This window comes from Stegastes partitus, unplaced genomic scaffold, assembly GCF_000690725.1.
Source record: "Stegastes partitus isolate 25-593 unplaced genomic scaffold, Stegastes_partitus-1.0.2 Scaffold845, whole genome shotgun sequence".
Classification (NCBI taxonomy): domain Eukaryota; kingdom Metazoa; phylum Chordata; class Actinopteri; family Pomacentridae; genus Stegastes; species Stegastes partitus.
The window spans coordinates 107,516-129,895 of NW_007578576.1; the positions used below are offsets into that span (position 1 = coordinate 107,516).

Below are 22,380 nucleotides of genomic sequence, written 5' to 3' on the forward strand. Positions count from 1 at the left end.
TTTGTCAATAGCAGAATTTAGGTCAGTGAGGCTCTGACAGTAACAAGCTAGTCGGGCCATAAATTAGGTGGTCCTGAGTGTCTGCTCAAAGTCCTGTGGACACTGTTAGGGGGATGGAGCGCAGCCAGCAGCTGCTGAGAGGTGAAGGGGTCTTCCAAACAGGGTGCCAGGCGGCCCCGCCTCCCCGGTCCAGTTAGTGGCCCCAGCCATTGCCTATCATCAATCTAATTCACAAGGAGTGACAGAGACTGGACCATGCGAAAGGCTGAACCCCCCACGCCCTTAATACAACACACACACACACACACACACACATATACAGGGATCAAACACACAGAAAAACAGACAAGCAAGTAGGTGAGGTGCACACATACACAAAGCCGGGCCTCATTACTAGTGACGGCTCTCAAGGAGAAAAAAAAAGAGAGGGAAAGAGAATGATGGTGGGAGTAAAGAATAGAAGTAAAAGGAGAGAAGACAAGAGACAGGACAGCTTGCAACACAAGTGCACTGTAATTGGTCACACTGTAAGGAGCAAGCTTCAGTAGCTTTGTGTTGCAATGAAAAACAAAACAGAGAAAATGAAATGAAATGAAATAAATAGCACAGATCCTTTTCTTTTTTTTTTTGGTCTTGTTTTACCCCACAGTTTATTTACTTTTAAAACACCCCGGATGAATCCAAATGAAATGCAAACCGCTTATCAGACCAGAAAATAAAATGTGTGGGAGGGAAAGCTTGACTTAGCACTCTGGTAGAGGGTAAGTGAGGAGAGCACATTAATGGATTTGAATTTGGATTCTTTCATACAGCACATCTGACATTTTTGCCAAATTTTTAAGACATCTAAGCCACTTAAAAAATAATATCTTCATTTATTGAGGAGAACGGTTCAGCTCAACTCAGGCCTGGTTTCAACTGGAAGACTGAATATTTCCATTTAGCAATAAGTTTAAAACACACGTCTATTTGTTTCTAAAGGAAGAGCAGCACTTGTCAGCAGTGCTGAGTAATAATGTCGCTCAATCAGCGCTCTCATTATCTAGCCAGCATGACTTCTTAATAAGGTCACGCTCCACCTACTGAAAATAGTTCCCTCCTTTTGAGCTTTCTTCAGGTGCAAAGTGCAGTTAATTAACACAGCAGACTGGGAGAGATGCGCTCGCTATTAATTGGAAAGAAAAAGAGAAAAAAAAAAAAGAAAGCAGAGAAAATAAAGCATACGCTTAATTCAATTAAAACAGCCATAATGGCTTTCGTTGTAAGGCCTGAGGATTCCTTTGTTTAGTGGCTTTGTTGAATTCAGCAGGTCCTGCTTGTCTGGAAGTATTAAGCAGACCACAATATTGGCCTTTCTCTCGCTCACATAACTTTCAAAAAATAAAGTTTTTGACCGGATGATTCGTGACTTAAATGTGAATTTAAGTGTTGAGTACTGTAAAATGTGATAATGGTGAAATGTAACAATAGATAGAACTTTTTCCGAACTACTTTCTGCTCGTTGTTTTTTTTGCTCTAAAAGAAAACGTACCTGTATTTCCAGCTGCTGTACGACTTGCATTTGGACTCTACACTGGGCCGTGCTCCGGTCGTCGAGGGCATGTTCACTGTTTAGGTGCCTGGTGGAGGCAGGAGAGAAGAAAAAGAGAGATATCACACTCCAACTTCAAAATCTATCAAATATGTCACAGCAAGAAGACGACAGCAAATTAGAATCATTTTCAGCAGGATCAAAATTGTAGAGGATGATAATTACAGTATCAACTTCACCACTGTTTTGTTTTAATGATAATATTTCTATACTGGGACAATTATCTATAGGATCCTGTTAGGAACCATTGTTCCACTCTGAAATGAGGTAATTAGAAGTAACATGATGGTGTGTGGTGCCATGTTTAACATGACAATAGGCCTGCGCCAGTTTAGATGGCTAACTTCAGTGCCACCCCGAGCGCTGCTTTCTACAGAGAATAAAAGATGCTGGCCCAGCAGAATGGCTTTGTCTCCTTCGTTTACCGAAAACAATACACACAATTTAACACCAGCAACATTTGACACACAAAAGCAGCTCCTCACTTGAAGGTGCATTATCCAGCGGCAGACATATTAAATGTATCTGGTGTGTTCGCCTCATTAGAAGAAAAAGGCAGCCAGACAGCCATAACAGTCAATGAGGGTTTTTGTCTTGATTGGATTTCGTCTGTAGGACACAAAAGCTCCACCATTAAGATAGACCTTTATTCCTGGTAGCGCACGCATACGCAGACACACACACACACACACACACAAAAACACAAATATGGGGCGAAAAGGGGTTTCTAAAGTGTTGTGATGCTGGGTAATGAGCCTCTATCTAAATGATCATTGGTGACAAACTCACAAAGCAAGCTTTGAGGAGGCATGCTTATGAAATGCCAGAGCTGCCACTTTATCTCCAGTAATTATAGGTTAGCTTGCAGACCCTTCAATGATCATTTACAGCGCTGCCTCCAGTGCATTAGAGGGAGTACAAAATCTCTCTCTGGCGTTCACTTTATCTAAGAACACACACGCTCGCTTACATTATCACGAACTCGCACAAACACTGATTGGCGCGCGCACACACGCACACACACAAAAAAAAAGGGCACACAAAAATACACACTCCCACCACATATTCCTCTATTCTCTCGCTTCTTGTTTATCTGCAATGTGCAAAACAAGACAACTCATCGAGCCGGCTTCTCCTGGCCTGCCAATCAAAAGCTGAATAGAACATTTGTAATCACAATAGCACTGTACCTTTCAATTAGACCGAACACATTTAAATCCATTCCGTCTTGTCCCTGCTTATACTTTTGTAACCATTTCAGGTCTAATGCTCAGAAAATTTTTCATTATAAATCAAGAATGAGGTAGTATTAAAAAAAAAAAAAAAAAAGGAAGGGGTGGGGAGAGGGACAGATGAAGGATAGCAGCAGAAAGGGGAGGGACGAACTGGTGGATTTCTTCAGCCCTGTGCCTAATTGCTGTTTCAGAATGCGCATGCAAAAAGGGGGCATTTCATTAATCATTTAATCACGTCCCTCGCAGGATGAGGGAACTAATGTTGCAAATACCCTTTTCATTTCACTGCCCATAATGCTATCTTATGCACTTGATGTATGGCGTGTGTCATGAATTACAGCTGCTTCAAAAGCACAGAGCGGCCTGCTCGCTGTCCCTGAAGATACCTTGTTTCACAAAAAAGAAAAAAAAAAGACAGAGAAGGAGGAAATCTTTATTAAGCCATTCATCGACAAGCAGCTTGTTTCTCTTATATTTTGTGTTTGTGCGTGAAGGCCCTCGCAGCAGTCCTCCAGCTTCCTGCATCCTTTTCCACTGCTGGCCAGTTAGCAAGGCGATTACAGGGAGATTACTACATGCGTTTATGAAATATTCAAATGGCAGCTTGTCCTACTGTGCATTAATAATGCCACACAAAGACAGAAACAGAGGAGGGGGGCAGACACAGATGGGCAGACTGAAAACAATAATGAAAGAACACCTTATTTACTGAAATCTTTGAATTAAAACTGTCTGTCCTCTTATTGTGTTGGATGATTTACTTGACTTTGCTCTACTGCCTTTTAAGCTGCATTAATTATAACCAAACTAAATAATTTGAAGGTTAGAATGTAAATTTACTCCAAGACAAAAAAAAAAGAAGGAGTCACAGGGAGTCAGTTTAACTGCAGCTTTGAAGTGTAAGCACTCAAACTTGCAGGTGGATGAAGCAGGTCTCGCTGTCAGGCATGGCTGGCTACTGTTTATGTTTACTGTTCATGAGTCATTCTGGAGAGGAGCATTGATTTCTGCCTTTGAGGGAATTACCCATGTGATGAAGGCCATGTGAGAACAGGGGGAAGAAAGGATGTAGATGGAGATTGAGGGATGTAGCCAAGGTAGAGAAACCAAAAGCAAATAACAGCAAGTAAAGAGACAAAGAGGCCGATAAGTGGAGGGTGAGGGAGGGGTGAGACACAGCTGTTGTTTTTCAACCCCTAGATAAAGATTTCTTCCTCTTTTTTTTTTTTTATCGGATCCTGTAATTTCTCTTTTCTTTTAAAGAGAAGGGAACAAAACATCTCAAAGGTTTTTCCCCCATTGCTGGCTACATGAATATGTATAGGCCATCAGCGTACACTAAGGGCCCAATAATAAATCTACTCAAGCCAGCATATATGGATGATACACTTCTGCTAATTGTCTGTGTGTATTATCAGGGGTGAAAAAGGCCCAGCAGAGAAAGTTAGCCCCCCTAACTGTCTGACACACTCACCAACTCAGTCACACATGCAGTATACAAGCAGCCATATGCATGTACACATGTGCTGCACACCTACGAGCATGCATAAACAAGGACTTATTCGCAAGCATGCATACACATCCTCACACACTTCCACACACACTCCCCCTCTCCCCTTGGTGGTGGTGCGTAAGTAATGCCCTCCGTTTTAAAGGTCTTGTCACAGTGCAGCAGACATGTGGAATAGTAGAGGAGAGCTTAGCTATCCAGGGGCCGGGGGCCTGCCTCGCCGCCTGCCTGCCTCCACACTGTGTGTATGTGTACGTTATACAGAGACAAAGACACTTGGCTGCTGCCTTGTGGGTTTAATTAGCAGTGGGTTACAGACACCAGCGTTCAGGTTAGCGGCTGAGCTTGCCATTTTAACATAGAGCCTGCCTTTCCTGCCAGTAATAAGGAGAGCTGAGTGGTGACAGAAAGCGGAAGAGTTCGGTGCGAGTGTGTGCGGGAGTGAGCGTCTGTTTATGCGTGGCGAGCGAGTGTTTCGTTGAGGTGGGAGGACATTGATTTAAAAGGGGTACACAAGGTGAAGAGTCAAAGTAGCGGGAGGAGGGGGGGAGGAGGAAGGTGTGTGTGTATTCTGGAGAAGAAACAACAACCTGGATCTGTTTCGGCTTTGATAAAGATATAAAAACCTGCAGAACCCAAGAGGGAGGCGTTGCACTGACAAATATGGCAAATGATACACATGAAGTTGCATTAATTGCATTATGAATCTCTTACCAAAAGCCTCCCACAAAAATAGCTCAAGCACATCACCTAAAAGCACTAATGTTCCTCCCTCTCCCTTCTTCGTGTACCTAACACAAATACACCCCCACGACTCGCAACACCCACCGCTCAAGAAACATTCCCCGCAATATTGTTTCATTTTGAACTTCACAGAGCTAATTCGGGGTGCCAGCCTCCTCGCGGCTACCTTTTCCAGGTGAGAACACTTAAAAGCACGCTGAAGAGCTATTAAATGCTGATCTTGACAAGTTTCTTCATGCAACAAAACAATAGATGACTAAACGTGTCACCGCCGCTGAGCCGAGCTCCTGCAGCGAGCTACGAGACGCCGGCTTGACTTGGGTTCCCCTCCCGCCGCCTCTCCCCGGCACACGTAACCCACACCCAACTACCAACATCTAAACTGTCATCTAAATCTGACACCCACTTTATGTAACCCCGTTTAAACTGTGCCTCTGTGTGTGTGTGTGTGTGTGTGTGTGTGTGTGTGTGCGTGCGCGTCGGTGTGTGTGTAGTCGACTGGCATCTCCGGAAACATAAAAGGACTCCCTCTGACACCTACAATCACCGCTCCAAGGCACGCCACCGAGCAGTCATCTTTGTTCTGATGACGAGCCTGCCTTCTTTGTTGGTGTCTGTTTTCATGTGCTGGCTGGGTTACAGTATAGAGCCAGCCTCTGACTTGCACAGATGTGTGTGTGTGTGTGTGTGAGGCGGTTCTGTTTTGTAGCAGCCAATGTTCTGGCAAGTGTTCTTACAAAACCGTCTGCCAACCTGTGCTCTCGCTTTTAAGTTTGAAATCTACCTGTTTTCTCTCCTCGTGTCTTGCTCGCTCTCTCAGTTTGTCTTTACAACCGTGCAACTGCTGCATTGGCTTACCCAGCTTACGGGATTCGCAGACACATCGCCTTGCACTGTGTTTCTCTGGCCCTCACCTAAATAACCGGCTAAGCTACCTAGACACAGTATCCTCAGAGCACACAGACTTACGTGCGTTTGCGTGTGAACAGAGCGTAAAGTGCAGAGGAATAGACTGATGTCTTCTTTAGGAAAGTGTATTAAGGTGATAGGACAAGATATCAGAAAACCTGCTAATCCGACACAGGCTTGCCTTATCACGCACGCATCTGGTCCCAAGCTGCAAGGCAAACTGTTCTACCTGGACCAGTGTACATGTAGTCCAGGTCGGACGATGGATTGTGCACAGCAAACTGGCTTTACATAAGCACGACTTCGAGAATTATACTACATGATGCCTATGGATGTGCGCTGATATTGACATTGACATGTATGTGGTGCATTTTCCACAGGGGATAAGCAAACACACTTGTCAGGCTGCAGTTGTAATATATATTCACCTCTGATTCATTTAAATCCATCGCTGTCAATTACGGTTCCTTGAGGTGTATCACATGCCTTGACAGTGTGTGAAAACGAAGCCTAATGTACTGCCTGGCTGTGTCTTTGAAAAGACCGGTAAACAGTGTGTTTATTAGAGTCATTTCATTTCACAGACGCACCTTTTATCTTTAATTCAAAAGCTGGTGTAGAATTAGCAAAAGCCTGACCTAAATCCTACAGCAGCTCCCCATGGGTGCACCAGTTTCTTGTATCAGTACATTTTTTTCCTTTTTTTTTTTTTTTGCTTTCTGCAACTTATTACAGTCACTACTGTAGAGAAATGTATAATTTGGAAAATAAGCCGGAACAATGTCCTGATTTCAAGAGTTTATGCGAATTCACATGGACATTTACAGCCCATGAAAAACACTCGCCAGATCGTTATTTCACAGTTAATTACAAATCTAATTAGAATATTCAAATTAAAGCTTTCCCTTTCTTTTCTTCTCTGTGTGAGAGCAGGGAACCAGGGAAAGAGTGTGAGAGAGAGAGAGAGAGAGAGAGGGAGGGAGAGAGAAAGAGAGAGAGAGACTCTCAGTGAGTGGCAATGTGATAACCTGTAATCGGCAGTGCTGCAAACACCTTCTTCCTTTGATGTCCCCCCACTAACATCCAGGCAACAAAGCCGGCCAATTACAAATGAGCTAATTAACTAAATTGTTGATGGAGCATGAAGAGTTCATTCGCTCTGGCGCCTGCACCATGACAACAGTGAATGGGGGCCTTTGTTGTGGAGGTAAGTGTGCGGCCGTGCGAGTTGCCATTAGCTTTTGACGCTTTTTTCACAAACCTATCAGGCCCCTCCACGCCAGGAAGGAAATTTGTTATGGATCAGAGTTGGTTTGAATCCTGCATTGCTAGAGCAGAACCCTGTCAACTAGCTGTCTAGAAGGTCAAAATGTGCTCTTTGAAAGGCAGTGATGTTTTCTTTGTTAAGCCCCTGTACCCACTGAGAGAGGAGGCGCTGTACTGAGAGGGGGATAACTTTTGTGCGTTTCACAATAAAATAGCTTCTACCACATGGTGTTAACAGGGAGAGGTGAGCGGATATCGTCCGCGGCGTTACATCTCTGTCACGGGGCGCGCTCTTACTTCAAAAACTGTCCAAAGTCCTCGCAGATGTTCTCACAGCCGGGCCACTTGCACACGCCATGACCGTACAGGGGGTGGGTCCCTCCGCTTTCTTCATGTAGTGTACTAAAAAAAGAACAGAGGGGAAAAAAAAAAAGACGAGCAGAGTAAAAAATGAGCAAATACGAAACAGGAGATGAAGAGGAAGGGAGGTGTGGAGAGTGAGAGGAGCAGGGGAGCTTCAAGTTCATTATAAAAGCTGCTAAAGACAGTTTGTGTAAGGTTAAAAACAAGCAGAAAGAGGTCAAAACATGTCAATTGCTCAATAAAAAAAAGCTAGACAGGAGTTAGAGGGAGAAAGGGAGACATATAAATGTACTAGCAGAAGTTGGTGAACACAGGGGTGTCAGAAAGCAACCACCGATCTCCATTCAATCTAAATAATCACTACATGCTAACGACATTACACAGTATGGCCTAATGTGTGAGAAATATAGGTCCAACTAACAACCCCCAAGTGGAAATGTGGAGTGAGCTGCAGCTTTGTCTCCACCACAGCCACCATCCCATCTTGTAAAGCTATTATGGGGAGGAGGGGTGGAGGCTTTCAAGTAAACATTAAAAATCCAGACAGCCATATAATTTTCATCAGGAGATTAATACTCTGTGTAACTTATGTTCTTTGAGGACGAGGGGAGCAGGGGTGTTCTGGCGTTTTTCAAATGGCACCCAAATAAGTTACGACCCTGCCTAGACAGCACATCCTATTAAAGATGACAGTTTAACCTTTAGGCTTGGCACTGGTGTGTGTGCGTCTGTCTTTGTGTGAAAATGTGAATGAGAGTACGTTGTGTACAGCCGGTGTCTCGGTGTGTGTTTGTCTGCTTATAGGTTATGCCTGTGCGTGTGTGGTCGAGGACTACATGCATGCCTGCCTGCCAGTGCAGACCATGAATATATGGTTGTGTGTGTGTGTGTGTGTGTGTGTGTGTGTGTGTGTGTGTGTGTGTGTTAGTGCTGGCAGAGCTCACACTGTGTTTTACAGAGGGGCTTTCCCCACATCGATCCATGGCATGTTAGTAAGCAGTGCTCCTGACAATACTCCTTGTTCGATCATTATGAGACACCACACACCCCTCGGGACACGAGCAGATAAAAAGTCCTTTTTTTTTTTTCCTCCTTCCTTTCTTCCCTCTCTTCTCATACATTCCCAACCTCTCTCTTTCTCTCTGTCTTCCTTCTAAAGATATCTTTTTCAAGCCTCCTTTTAGTGGTACTGGAGAGATAGCATCTACTTTAAACCAATTACACAGCACTTCCACCTCCAGTGTGAGTCTCTACCAAGCATCTATGCAGACACACACACTGCTACCCTAAGTCCTTATTATAATATCGCCCAAGAAAAGCCTTTGAATAATGCATGGGCCAGATAGGCAGATATGTGAACAGTCAGTGTTTCGGTGCTGGCTGCATTTATAAAAGACGCCATCACAAGGATAAACATCCTGGAAACGCCACTCAAGGCATCACGTATTCTGTTTACATGACAAGCAAGCAAGGAAGGTAATTTTCAAAAGAGGAAAAAAAAAAGAGAAAGCACTAAATACTTAATGTACAAGGGGGTTACCTTGTCTTGCCTGCCAGAGAGGTTTGTTGTAAGTGCGCCTGCCTGCATGGCTTCCTCTCCTTGCGTTTGATATGTGTGCGCAAGCTAAGTGTGTTCAATGGCACGCACGGTCCCCTGGGAGAACAAGCCTCTTATTTTTTTTTTTTTTAAATATCACCAAGACACTAATAAACTATTGAATAAATAAACAAAACATCCTTTTTTCCCCCCTGAAGTAACAATGCTGCAGATTGTTGCTGCGTTCTGATGTGTTCCTACACTGAACAACAAGCAGCTTGTGCGCTGCTGTAAACTTTTCATCTTCTCCGCCTTGTTCCTTGGTGGGTGACATTTCAGTTGTTTTACCTCTCTCGCTCCCTTTCCCTTTCCCTCTCTCGTCTGTGGTTGAGGGCCGGAGACTGTCCGTTGGCGATGGAATGGTGAGAGATGGGCGGCGATGCTTTGGCGGGATTGGAGGAGGAGGTAGTTGAAGAAGAGTTGTTGGTGGAGAGGTCTAAACCGCCGCCGCCGCTCACGCCGGTGCCGGTGCCGCTGTTGCTGTGTTTGATGCCGTTGTCCTCCATGGTGTGACCGCCGCCTCCGGTCACGTCCTTCCACAACTGCTGGAGCTCTGCGGGGCTTAAGCCAGCTGGAGACACCAGGAGGGAGAGAGGGAGAAAATGGGGGAAACAGACAGGGAAGCAGAGACAGAGAGGAGAATGAGGGGTTGAGTAGGGAGAACGTACTGTATGCTAAATACAAACTCTTGTATCTGGTGTGAGACAACTCTGTAAAGTTTTTTTCAGAATCCAGAAAAGTTCCACAAAGCTGCATGACTCAAGGCCTTGCTCTCACTAAGTGACTACACCACTGTGCTGCTCTCTTGCAGCGTTTGAACTCATACTTTTCTGATCAATAAAACCAAGTGGGGTGCTCTTCTTCTCTGCCCAGTTAGATGCTGATTTAAAACTGATAAGAGATCACTTGTGCAGCTCTCAGTCACTAAGACTTGAATGTTGTCAATGAGGAAGAACTATGAAACATTGATTATGTCTGAGACAAACAAGCTTTGTCCACTGCTTGTTTTCGGCTTGGCAACTAATTAGGCAATAGTCACTCCTTTGATTTGCTTCTAACATCTCCCTGCCTGTTGTTTTCTGTCTCCGCCATTTTGGTGGTAAACAACAAACATAGGTGTTTACTTGGCTCAGGAGGAGAAAATGGAGCCTCTATCTCTCTCTCGTATTTTATTCTTCTCTTTCGCCTCTCCCTGGTTCTCAGTAAAGGCAGTAAACAACAACAACAACAACAACCGCTGCTGGAAGGAGGGGGGCGGTGGGGTTGGGGAGCGGGGGAATAGAAACAGAGATGGAAAAACAACAAACACAAACAGAGGCAAGAGCAGAGCTGAGAGAGAAACAGAGGTAGACAAAGAAAGCCATAATCAGACAAGAAGAGAGGGAGTAAGAGAAAGGAAGAATAAAAGACTAAACAAAAGAATCATGTGGAGAGTTAGGGACAAAGTGGATGGTAGAAGAGCATACCAATGAGGAGAAGGCACACAGACAGACATACTTAGAGATAACGCAACAGGGACACAGGTGCATACCAATTAGAAAAGCAAAGATAGGCAGGACAGAAAGACAGAAGAGGACTGACAGCGGGGAGAAACAATGAAAGGCACCCACACAGACACCCAGGAAGTATGTGCAAGTCACGTGCTCAAGATCATCCCTACTCCCTCTTCCTCCCGCCACTTCTCCTCCGGTTCCCTCCTCCTCTTACCTTGTGGGGGCAGGGTCTGTCCGGGCAGGGCGGCCTGGCCTGGAGCGGGCCCAGGCAGCGAGAGCAGGCCCTGCCGCTGCATGTTGAGCAGGTGCTGCTGCTGTTGGAGCTGCTGCATCTGCAGGAGCTGCTGCTGGAAGACGAGCTGCTGGGCGGCCAGCTGCTGCTGCTGCTGCTGTTGCTATAGAGAGGAGGAGGAGGAGGAAGTGAGGAGCAAGAGAGGAGCGGAGAGGAGAGGAGAGGAGGGGAGGGAAAATTACAGGCGAATTAACAACTGAGAGAGCGGGAGAGGAGAGAGAAGACGGAGCGGCGTTTGTGCACCGAGAGTCGCTCGCCTCTGCTGTGACCTTAGCTATACCTCTCTGGCTCTTCTTCTGCTCCCTGCACGCTCTCCCTCTCTGTCTGCGCTCACTTTCCTCCTGTTTTTTTTTGGGCTGTACCACAGTGCTGTTGCCTTCTCTCTTTATGTGTGTTCATGTCCACGAACGCAGGCACACACAAACAGACACAAAGCTGTGCTGATATACCAGCTCTCGAGCCTGTCAGTGTATGTGGCTTGTGATTGTGTATGATACTAAGCCTCTGGTATAATCCCCCGTCCCACACCCCTCCACCACCCCTGATAGTTAATTGTCTCGCCTTCACTGATGGTCTGTTACAGCTTATGTGACCAGAGGGAACTGGCAGAATGAGAGATTTACAGCTTTCATGTGCGTGTGAACGCATAGACACAAGCGCAAACGCACACGTGCGCGCACAAACACGCCGCTACGCCCCCACCGCCGCCCCTGCTTCCACTCCCTCTCAGCTCTCCTCGCTGCCTCACAGAATTGTTTATCGCTGGGCCAGACAGGCAATTGCGTAAGCCCTGTGCAAAACAACAACAAAAACAACAACAAAATGGAAAAACATCAAACTCAGTCACCGCTGCAAAACAAGTCAGAGAGGGAGAGAGTTTTAGGGAAACAGTGCCATATCACAAACACCTATATCAAACTATGAAAACCCGTGTCATTACTATATTCCAGAAGGACATAAATAATGTTTTAACTAGCTAGTTTTTGTTCTCCTCTCCTCTCTATACACGTGTATGTGCATGCACCGTGTCATGCTCGTGTGTTGTATTGTGGTGCACCTGGAAAAGTACGAAGGTGGAGGGACGGAGGAGGAGGAGGCGGAGGAGGAAGGGGGCCAAAACTTGTGATGCGCTCACTGGAAAACAGGCTGCATAATGGAGTGGTGGAGGGAGGCGGTTTGTCCCTCACAACCCTCCACCCCGCCTCAAGAGAAATAAGGGAGCAATTTCTATTCCATATTTGATGGCGAGGCCCCTTGAAAAACTCTATTCGCAAATCCAAACAGAAACAAAGCCGCCGGGAGGTCAGTTGCGACTTCCTGTAGGGGCAGCATAATGGGCTGCTTGAGGAGACACTGAGAGGCACGACATCAAAAAAAAAAAGAGAGGGAGAATGGCAGAATGTGTGTGTTTATGTGATACCTTTTTTCCTTATCAATTTAACTGCTTCCACACATACAGTGTTGTCTGGATGTGGCCCCGGACTGGCTCTTGAGGACTCAGCACCAACACCGTTACGCAAATGCGGTTAAGGCTGTCATGCTTGTCTCCTCTCTTCTGATAGCCAAAGAGAACGAGACAGAGCAGTGTCTGTCGACCGGCTGCCTGTCACCGTGATTTATGAGCGCCGTACACTGCAACTTTAGCGGCGGCGCGCGTGTTTGTGTGTGTTTGTATGGCCACGGAAACAGTTCATTAACGAGTTGGACGCAGGACCCTTTGTCTCTGGTTTCCTTTCTATAAATCAGCGCGAGAGCATGTGTGCGAACGTCACTTGAAACACTTCATTAATGGAGTCGGACTCTTCATACCTTCATAGCAGGAACTGTCACATAAGTATAACTAGAATCGGTGTGTGTGTGTGTGTGTTATGGGGTTAGCCTAATTGCACTTCTCATAACTTAAACAGTTTAATTAGTTTAGTTCGAAGCCTGAAACCTGTCATCTTTTTGAGTGAAAGAATGTGGAATGTATACTGAATCTGTGTCGATGCCAGATGCCATGTGAGTCCACCTTTCCATCCCCTTTGTGTTAAATATTTGCTATATGGTGCTGAAAGTGTATGTAGCAGGGCTGTACTGTCCACAACAACTGGTCGATTGGCTGGCTGATATACTCTCACTGTTATTGGTCGAACAATCTCCAGTGGTATTTTCGTAAGAATAAAAGTTCCACATGAAAATCCATTATTTTTTGTGGCAGGAGGAACAGACTACCTATGAACAACCCTGCATTTTATCAACTTTGAATTGGCCCAACCTAATGGCCACTGTAGAGTTGAACTTATTTAACATTTACTTGATTATGTTTACTTCCCATAACCATGTCTCAGAATTCATTCCTGTGGTTGAATTTTGTTAAAAACAATAACAACCAACACGACATATCATCGAAGAACAACACTCTAACTTGCCTGAGTTATATTCCACAATATTTTTTGTGGCAAAATCATGAGTTAATACAATGTAGTTCTATGTGCACTCAAGAGTTTTTCCTCCAAAACCAATCAATTGGTTTAAAGGCAAGTAAGACTTGAGTTGACCAGGATTCTCTTTGGCTCCCTACAACCCCAGTTCATGATGCACATACCTCTTTAGCCTGCTTGCCAGGGTGTTGCTGCTGGAGAAGCTGCAGATGGAGCTGCTCCTGTTGTTTCTTATAAAATTCCTGCAGGTGTTGCTGCACAGAGACACAAAGAAAAAGGTGGAAGATAAGGACGAGTGAACACATATTTGTACACATCTCTCAGTGGTCTCATTTCTAAACCGAAATCATCCTGAGATATCCATAGACTACTAAGCAGACTTAGATAGGTTGATCTAGGATGTCTTCTAAATGCTATAAATTACATGACTCAGACTTAGAGCAATGTTGGGGATGTACAATTAATCCCAACTGACACACATCAGAGAGCATCCCTCACAAACATCAAGACATTTGTTCCCAATCTTGCCTGCATTATATGATTTCCACTGGAACTTCACATGGTTTGTATTACATAAACTGTTGCACAATGTCAGTTACATTTTCTGCTGCTTTTGGCATTTGCATCCTTGCTGTCTTTCACAGTTCTTTTCATGTGATCTGTTTAATAGTCCCACAGTTCTGTAGGGACAACAATCCATCATATTAACTGTGCATTTGGCCTCTAGAGTGCATTAGCTTCTTTTGGAGCGAATGAAAGAAACAGAATAAACCCTCTCAGGACTGCTACACTGAGCCTTTAACACACATTGCGCGACGGCTATTTAAACTCATGTTTTGTTTCATGTAATCTACAGATGGCTCTTTGGCCTGAAAACAGAAGTCCACGAAGCGGGCCAATGCAATGCATGTCCCAGTTCTGAGCAAATTGCCACTGAAATATCCACATGATTTAACGGACAGTAATGTCAAAAATAAATGGGAGCTCGAGGAGCAATTGAAAATGAAGTCACTTTATCTGCATAAATCAACAAAAGTACTCTGTTGTATGCTAACTTAGGGCAGGTTTTGACTTTGTGATTCCTTTTGATTTTGGATTTAGGACACAAGTTCTGTATGAAAGATTTGATTCAAGATGATCAACATTGCTAGACTGACCATGCTATCTGTATATAGTTAAATGTTAACAAGAAATGTTGAGTCAAATTTTCAGACAAATGCGTCTGCTTGCTATGAAAACCCCAAGTAAAGGCGTGCGATTGCACTGAAACCAGATCTCGAGTTGTGGGACTCTTAATGAAGAGAAATAATCAGAATGACTGACATTCTTAATTAAACTATTCTCTTTTCCTTAATCAAATCTATGAATGAGACACGCGTTTCAGCTCTGACATGAGACGGCGTCAAGTGTGTGCTTCCTCAAGTTGATTCCAAATATTACATCATCTATCACCCATCACTCAGCCCAACTGTGCCCTACTCTCTCAGTCCCTGATGGATGCTTGTCAGGGAATTGAACCAGCGACACACTAGAGACAGTTAATTAGAGGTGACACGAACAAGTACGTCAATTTCAGATCCCTCTTTGTAAGCGTGTCAAGGACACCGGGCTGCGGTGAGTTGGCATGAGCGACTGGTGGCTGTGATACGCTGGCACAGGAATGACTCAGGGGTTGCGTGGGGGTTTATGTGTGCATTTTTTTTTTTTTTGCATCTGTCTGCAGACACAACAGCCAAATCTGTGTAGCCGTGTCTGCCACAGCGCTTGTGTCAAAATGTTTGTTCGGCGCTGCGTGCGTCCAGCGTGTTTACCTGCTGCAGCATCACGGCTTGCTGCTGCTGGAGCAGGGCCTGGAGCTGCTGGGGGGAAAGCACCTGCTGCTGGAGGATCTGCTGCATCTGTTGCGGCGTGATCACCTGGGGACTCATCATGGCCACTGACACTGGAACCTGGACACAGAGGACGAGGGAGAAAATGGTGGAAGGAGCGACAAGAGAGAGAGGAGAAAGAAGGTAAACAATGAGAGCGCGGGAGTGAAACGGATGGAAAGATGAGCAAAATGGGAGAAAGTTTGATAAATAGAGCATTAGAGAAGTGCGTCAGGCATAGTGCCATGGATCTACTGGGAATGTGGTAATTGGTGGTTTGAGAGGTAGGGAGAGCGGGCCTCCCATGGCCGTGACGCTTGGCAGCCTAGAGGAGATGCTGAAGGACAGATGGGTGCTGTGCCTTTGTGTTGCTCATCTTATTTTCCTGCCTTCATCCCGCTGGGAAAAGTAAGGGATTTATATAGACATAGACCTTAATTAGCAGGACCCTTGAACTCCCCCACTTTAGCATGCCTATCAGTGCTGCTATTGTGAAACAGTGTGAAAACGCACAACTCTGAAGTTGATTAAAACTACTGTATGCTGATGAAGTGGACGCATAGCAGGCACAATCAGCGTGATGTGGTGGGCCGCGGCTGGGAGGTTGGGGTTCACCCTAAGCATTTTTAATGTTAGAAACCAGGGAATTATGAAAAAAAGGTGGAGTGACTTTTTTTTTTTTTTACTAGATGCCTTCTGCAGCAAACAAGGTTGTCAAGTTTTCCCACAAAAGCAGCGAAAAACACACTTGTTTCCTGGTCTCCGCGACATGTCATTTTGAAAAATGTATGTCATTTTTCGGCGCTAATCATTAAAACACGAGCTGTCGAAGCGCAGTAGACGCCAAAACAAAACAAAGATACATATCCTGTATTTCCGCCAAATTCTTCTAAGGCGGCAGCGCGAGCGACTTCTGAGGCGGCAGATCAATGGGAAGACGATACGTTCCTCCTCTGTCTTTGATTGCGTGCACGCATTCTAACAGGGGAGTGCAGGCTAACGGTTAGGAGTGTGGAGTTTCAGCTCCTCGTGGCTGCTTAAAAATTGAACAACTTTTGGCGGAGAGAAGATGTTTACATTTCAGTCATGGGAAATGTATGTGTAGTCGGTTTAGTAGCCACTTCACAAAACAGTGGTTTCTTTTTGACATACTTCACTGGACTGACTGCGTCTCTTCCTTCCCTGTATGACCTTTAAAATGTCATGCAATCAGCTCAGATACAAATGAGTTGGTATGTCCTGCCCGAGCTGCTGCATCTTGTCAACAAAGATTCCTGACAGACAGGCTTTATAACACAATTAAAACATCAACATGTAGCAGCACCTTCACGGATGCTAATTGCGACAGTGTTTGGCATAGAGCTGCCATGACAGTAGCTAGCCTATACGGTGTGTCAAGGGGCCAATAAGACATCCCTGTCCTCATCGCCAGCTAATCAAGCTGGCTTGATTACTTTCCATGCATGTCTCTCCTCCCTCCCTCCTTCTCTGTCTTCCTCTCTCACCCCCTTTCTCTCTCTCTCTCTCTCTGTCAGGCCTTGACACGTCCTTGTTTAGCTCTCCTCTCCTCGACGCCCACCCCCCACCCCAGGTTTTCCCCCCTCTTTGATTAGCCGAGACATTTGCATGGTCACTACACATTTTTCATTTTAGAAGTCATTATGCATTAGTGGCTCCTGATCGCCCGCCTTGACTAATCCTGATGAACTGAAAATCACAGCTGAAGGTCAACTTCCAGCCAGCCCCGCTGCACATTCATATTCATATTCAAACAAATCCTGCCTCCATTGTTCATTAGGGTCTTAGAGAGAAGGGACTCCATCTAAGGTGGAAGAGATGGAGGAGGAGGAGGATGTTGTGGTACATCTCTTTCTTCTCTGGACTCCTCCATGCAAGAGCACAAGAGAAATTGCATTCACAATAAGCGAGGTGCTGAACAAAAGCCGTCAAAAGTTGCAAATTAAACAGTCCGTGTGTAATTATGCAAATGCTGTGCTTACACCTTCAACGTTATTAACCCTTAAAGGTACATTTGCTAGGTAAGTAATTACCCCCGCAGTCACTCCTGGTTTTGTGTTGGATGCCATTACAATAGGACAAATGCAGCTGAGAAACAACATGAGAGATGCACTCATTAAGACTATTAATTGGGTTGCTGGCTCAAAGACGGTTTGGTTCACGAAAAGGATGCAGGCTTACACGTAGAGGATTTACAACAAATGTATGCGCATGAATATGTGAAGTAGAACGAAATATAAATTCTCCACTGGACTTCAAACTGCTTCTTTATTGTGTAAGTGGTAAAAATTAAGCATTCCGAGTCAGGTACTTGTAAATGAATAATGCAGGATTTCAGCAACAAACAAGACTTCAACAAAGAATAGCAAAAAAAAATACTGAAAATAAAAACAGCAAACAACCAGGTTATGAAATAAAGAAGTTCCTTTTACACTTTCATTAGCTTTTTAGGGACATAATAGGTGATAATCATCTTCATTTCACTACTGCTCCAAACAAAAAAAGAAAAAGGGGAATGAAAAAGAGAGAAAAGGCAGCAGGAAGAAAGAGAGGGGAGAAAAGGCACTGGCCCACGTCCATTGTGAAGTGCAGCACAATGCTAATTCCAGCATTTAACTGCATGCTTTTCTGCTTGACGTATCAGAGGCTCCAAGATGAAAGCAGATAAGTAATTGCTCTCCTGGTTCTTATTCTTCACTGACAACCCATAAATTTAATTTTACACACACGTTCATTTACATTTTCGAGTATATGACATGATAATTGCAGGAATATAACACCTCCATTCTGCAGGATACTGCAGGAGGGCTTGATTGACGTGAGCGGTGAATTGAAAGGAACAGGAGGCTGAATTGCTTCTCCTTGAAATGATTTTGCCACGAAGGGATAAAATTAATGAGCATTTAGTAGACGTCGGCAGTGGCGTAAACATCCACGCACCGTGAATAGACTCTCTTTCGTGGAAGAGGAGCCGTGATATCCAATTGGTCTGTGCCTCTGTTTCTCTGGAATCCAAAAGGATATATTTCCAGTACTGGTGCAAAAAAAAAAAAAAGGAAAAAAAAGAAAAAAGTATTAATGGGATTTAATAAATTGTTTGAAATTAGCTGCAGCTGATGTAGCCACTGGGGACCTTAATAACTGAAAAGGTTGGTCTACTGGTTTTATTAGTGCAAATTTGGATTAAAAAGGAGTAGCTTGCAAATGACTTTTAAAAAAGACATTTGAATGTAAAATAAGCCTGCTTCAGACTGTCCTCGCCATTTGAACCCCTATTTGTTTATATTCCTTGTCTTAGAAATAACAACGAGCTTTATTGGCATGAACTTTGAAGCCATGTGGTTTGCCCTCAAAGTTGGAGAGCAAAACAAAGGACCTTTAAATTGGCTCATGATGTAAAAACACTGGTGGGGCCCTCACCAGAACAAGCAGATCATTACACCACTCTTGTCACACCCGCAGCCTGTATCCAGCCTCTCCAATGCTTTGCAAAAGGTCAAGCTCTTCCACAGAGAGCTCAGGTATCTCTTCCAGGCAAAGCTGGCACCCAAGTCTCTCATTATGTTTGATTTAACGAGGCATTCTGGCATTAAATGCAAAACACCACATCCCGGCTACCTGCTGCCGCGCTGGCTGTCGGACACAGCTGTCTGTATCCTGACCGCTGGACAGATACACTACCAGCGGTTACACCCACTCCACTGTGTGGCACTTTATCTGCACGGCAATACGTTTTTATGAGTGAACTCAAATTACCTAAAGGAGGAGATAAGTAGAATCAGAGTTCAAACTTAAACAATTAGTCCGACAGAGAGGAATTCCTTTTATTTGACTTCCTTTCCACACAAATCACTTCATCTGGCAGTAATAAGCAGAAGGAGGTTGAGGGGGGGGTGGTGGTGGTGTTGGAAAATGGTGATTAGATGGCAGCCATAAACATTGCGAGGGTAACGAATATGTGGCGGTTATCAGCGACAGAGGTTCCTGTAGCGCTGGACAGGGGACTGAGCTGCGCTACAGACACTGCTAAGATAAATGCAATGAGAAATGGAAGGGTCCTAGTCGGTAATTACTCTGGATCCTTGGCAGGAGAGTCACTGCTAATTAAGCCACTAGCTTCATTTTACACACAGAAAAAGAGATTATGAAATCAAGCAAAAAAAAAAGAAAAAAAAGAAAAAGAAAGAAACCCCCTCCACCACTCCTCCCCATTCCTATTTCATCTCAATCTCCAGAGCATCCCAGAGGCCGAAACCCAGACCCCCGTCGTAGCTTGTGGACTCCTGACCTCTCAGCTCCCTCTCGGTTGACACTGCTCATTTACTAGCCAATTACTGCCAAATGTGGCCACGCGATTATTGATAGCCAGGACGCTCCGCTAAAGGACTACTCGAGGCAACAGGGCGAGCTGGTCGGGCGAGCTCCTGACTCTGAAGTTCAAGTGTGTGGAAATGGGCACATGTGTGTTTACTATGTAAAATCGCATGCATGTGAGCCTCACTCAAACACATGTAGTGTGTTCAGCTTAGGGAGATCAATACTCTAGATTGTCAGGACTGAAGCTAAGTAGATTACTGAATGTTTTCCTAAATCAATTTCCATAACAGTTTGGCAGCAGTGCATGGGAAGTGCAATTTATCATAACATAAAGACCCATCATGTAAAAGCCTCTAATAAAAAGCCCGAGGAGATTGGGACGGGCTTAGCACAATTTCCATATTGATTTATCTCTACATGTAGAAAGTCACTGATTAAGCCTCTTGAATGCAGTATACACCAGTGTGGCTGCGCGGCATAGATTGCGCACATTGTTTGTGTCATTATCAGTACAAATTGCCACACCTTTATCATTAAACTGGCACAATTCACTCCCGACTGATGCCTCCCCGCAGGTGCACACAGTTCAAGAGTAAATGGGAGCGACAGAAAGAGTGAGAGGGAGGGAATTTTTAAAAAAAAGAAAGTGCGGAGAGAGAGGAGAGAGCTGGAATAGAAAGAAAGTGAGAGAGTACAAGTGAGAGCAGGTGGAAGAGAGGAGGAGGAGGAGGGGGGGTGCACTTTCCTCTGATGTTGCAGGTAATATGGCCTCCACTGGATCAGCCTCTTCATCAGTGACACACAGTAAATTACAAGTGCTTCAAGCAGCTCAGTGAATTATAGTTCATCACTTGGAAAGGCTTTCCCCCTCACCACCGGGGCCCAGGCGTATCAGATCTGCCGGTTAGGATCCAATTAACACCCTGGCCAGAATCATCTGATTGCATGTGTAAGGGCTGGTATAACTCGTTTATTGCAGCCATGTATCTTCTGTCACAAGGTAAATTTGTTGCTGCTACATCAAAGGTCTGAGCTACTTTTTTTTTTTTTTTATCCCTCCCTCTCACTTTCTCTTGATCCCCCAAACTCAGCTACCTCGCCTTGGGGTTGCATTTCAACTTCTTTTGCATCACAATGATGAACCTGCTCTGTCCTCGCAATTTAGCAATCTTGTCCTGTAGGTGTTGTAAATGCAGAAGAGGAGGAGGGGGGGGAGAAAGAAAAAAAAAAAGAGAGAGGTAGGGAGGGAGATGGGACGTGAAAAAAAATCTTGTTTTCTGGTTACAAAAGCAGTAACCAAGGGTGTTTGACTTAAAATGTGCTGACGTTTTTTTTTTTCTCTCTCTTTCTCTCTCTCAGAGTCAACAGAAGTTTTCCTCATGAATAACATAATATCCCCCCCCTCCTTCCTCTCTTTTTTCCCCTTCGCTGTGATAATTTTTCTCTATTTTCAGATCCAACCAGAGGGGATGCAGCGGAGAGATATATTCATAAATGTAAATGTGAACTAGCATCCTTTAGCCACGCACCGCTCGAGTCAGCTAACCTATACTCGCGCCTAGCGTCACAGCCCTTTCCCCTGCATCTCTGTGTGTGTGTGTGTGTGTGTGTGTGTTCCGCATGAAAGCCAATAAGCAGATGAGTGCTGCTATTGAGATGATATTGGCTCAGTGGTGAGACGTGTGGACCTGACCTTTAAAAGTGTGACACTTCCTCGGATGGCCCAGTGCCCACAGCCAAAGCTGACTGGCTTGGGCGGAAAAAGCTGCAAATTTACAGAAAACACGGCTAAACCAACATCTCCGGCGATCCACAAACCAAACCATTAAATATTTTCATTCATGCTCTGAGCTGAGCAATGCACAGATGGGACCGAGGTTATTAGTCTTGTAAAAAGGTATTCACGGCTTGGCGGTGTGAAAGGGGCAGAGCAGCAGTCGCAACACTTGCTCGGGGGGGCGAGCTCTCAGGTTTTGCATGATTTAAAATTGGACGTTAACTACTGGGAGGTGGGGTCAGGGGGTAGCTTCACACTGTCACACCCCACATCTAACACACTCACGGTGCGGGGTTAGGGGGGTCATTCTAGCTGTTTCATATATGCCCCCTGACATATAGAGGAGCGTCACAGTGAGAGGCTCGGGGTGACATGCTAGAAGGAGATGTGGCGACGTGGCTGGGTGTGTTTAAAAATCCACCACCTGTTCTGGTTTGTCTGCTGAGATGTCATCTTCAAATCCAGCTGAAGAGTTAACACAGCTCGGCTTCTTTGTTTCTTATCAATAACGTTCAACTAACAAACAAGATTTGCACAAAGTCATTTCTGGCGATGCAAAACTTTAAGTAGCTGTCATCGCTCTTGTGTTGTGCGGGCTTGTGTGTAGATACATTATGTACGTGTGAGCGCGAGCGAAACAACTGTCAGACTCATAGGCCTCTGTAATCCTCTCCGCCTCTCCTTGTCCGCGTTTCTTTATTTGTATTCCAAATGTCAGTGTATAAATGCCTTTCAGAGGGGGGATATTGCCACGGAGAAGAGGAGGAGAGTGGAGGGGAGTGAGGAGCAGAGGAGAATGGAGGAGAGACGAGAGGGTGTTGTGTGCCTTGGGAGAGCCGTGTAAGCAGCATGGCGGAGGCAGGGGGATTTACAGGAAGAAATAGGTGTTTATTGAGTGCTCCCGTGGGCTTACTGTGTAATAATAGACCTGTCACATTACGCAAATGTGGAGAAGCAGCTTGTGTGTGTGTGTGTGT

General features: G+C 45.0%; 1 protein-coding gene across 2 annotated transcripts in view; it reads right to left on the minus strand.

Annotated features, from left to right (window-relative positions):
• The window catches only part of foxp2 (forkhead box P2), a 94,483-nt gene that overhangs the window by 18,469 nt on the left and 53,634 nt on the right, over positions 1-22,380 (minus strand). The window contains exons 4-9 of one of the 2 annotated variants that reach the window (XM_008292928.1): positions 15,235-15,372; positions 13,588-13,677; positions 10,923-11,103; positions 9,504-9,786; positions 7,553-7,657; positions 1,532-1,619 (exon numbers count right to left, since the gene is read on the minus strand). In XM_008292928.1, the coding sequence (XP_008291150.1) occupies positions 1,532-1,619; positions 7,553-7,657; positions 9,504-9,786; positions 10,923-11,103; positions 13,588-13,677; positions 15,235-15,354 (867 nt within the window). In that variant the 5' untranslated portion in view covers positions 15,355-15,372. Of the gene's footprint in view, positions 1-1,531; positions 1,620-7,552; positions 7,658-9,503; positions 9,787-10,922; positions 11,104-13,587; positions 13,678-15,234; positions 15,373-22,380 lie in introns of those variants that run through there. The other variant, XM_008292927.1, reaches the window with a different exon arrangement.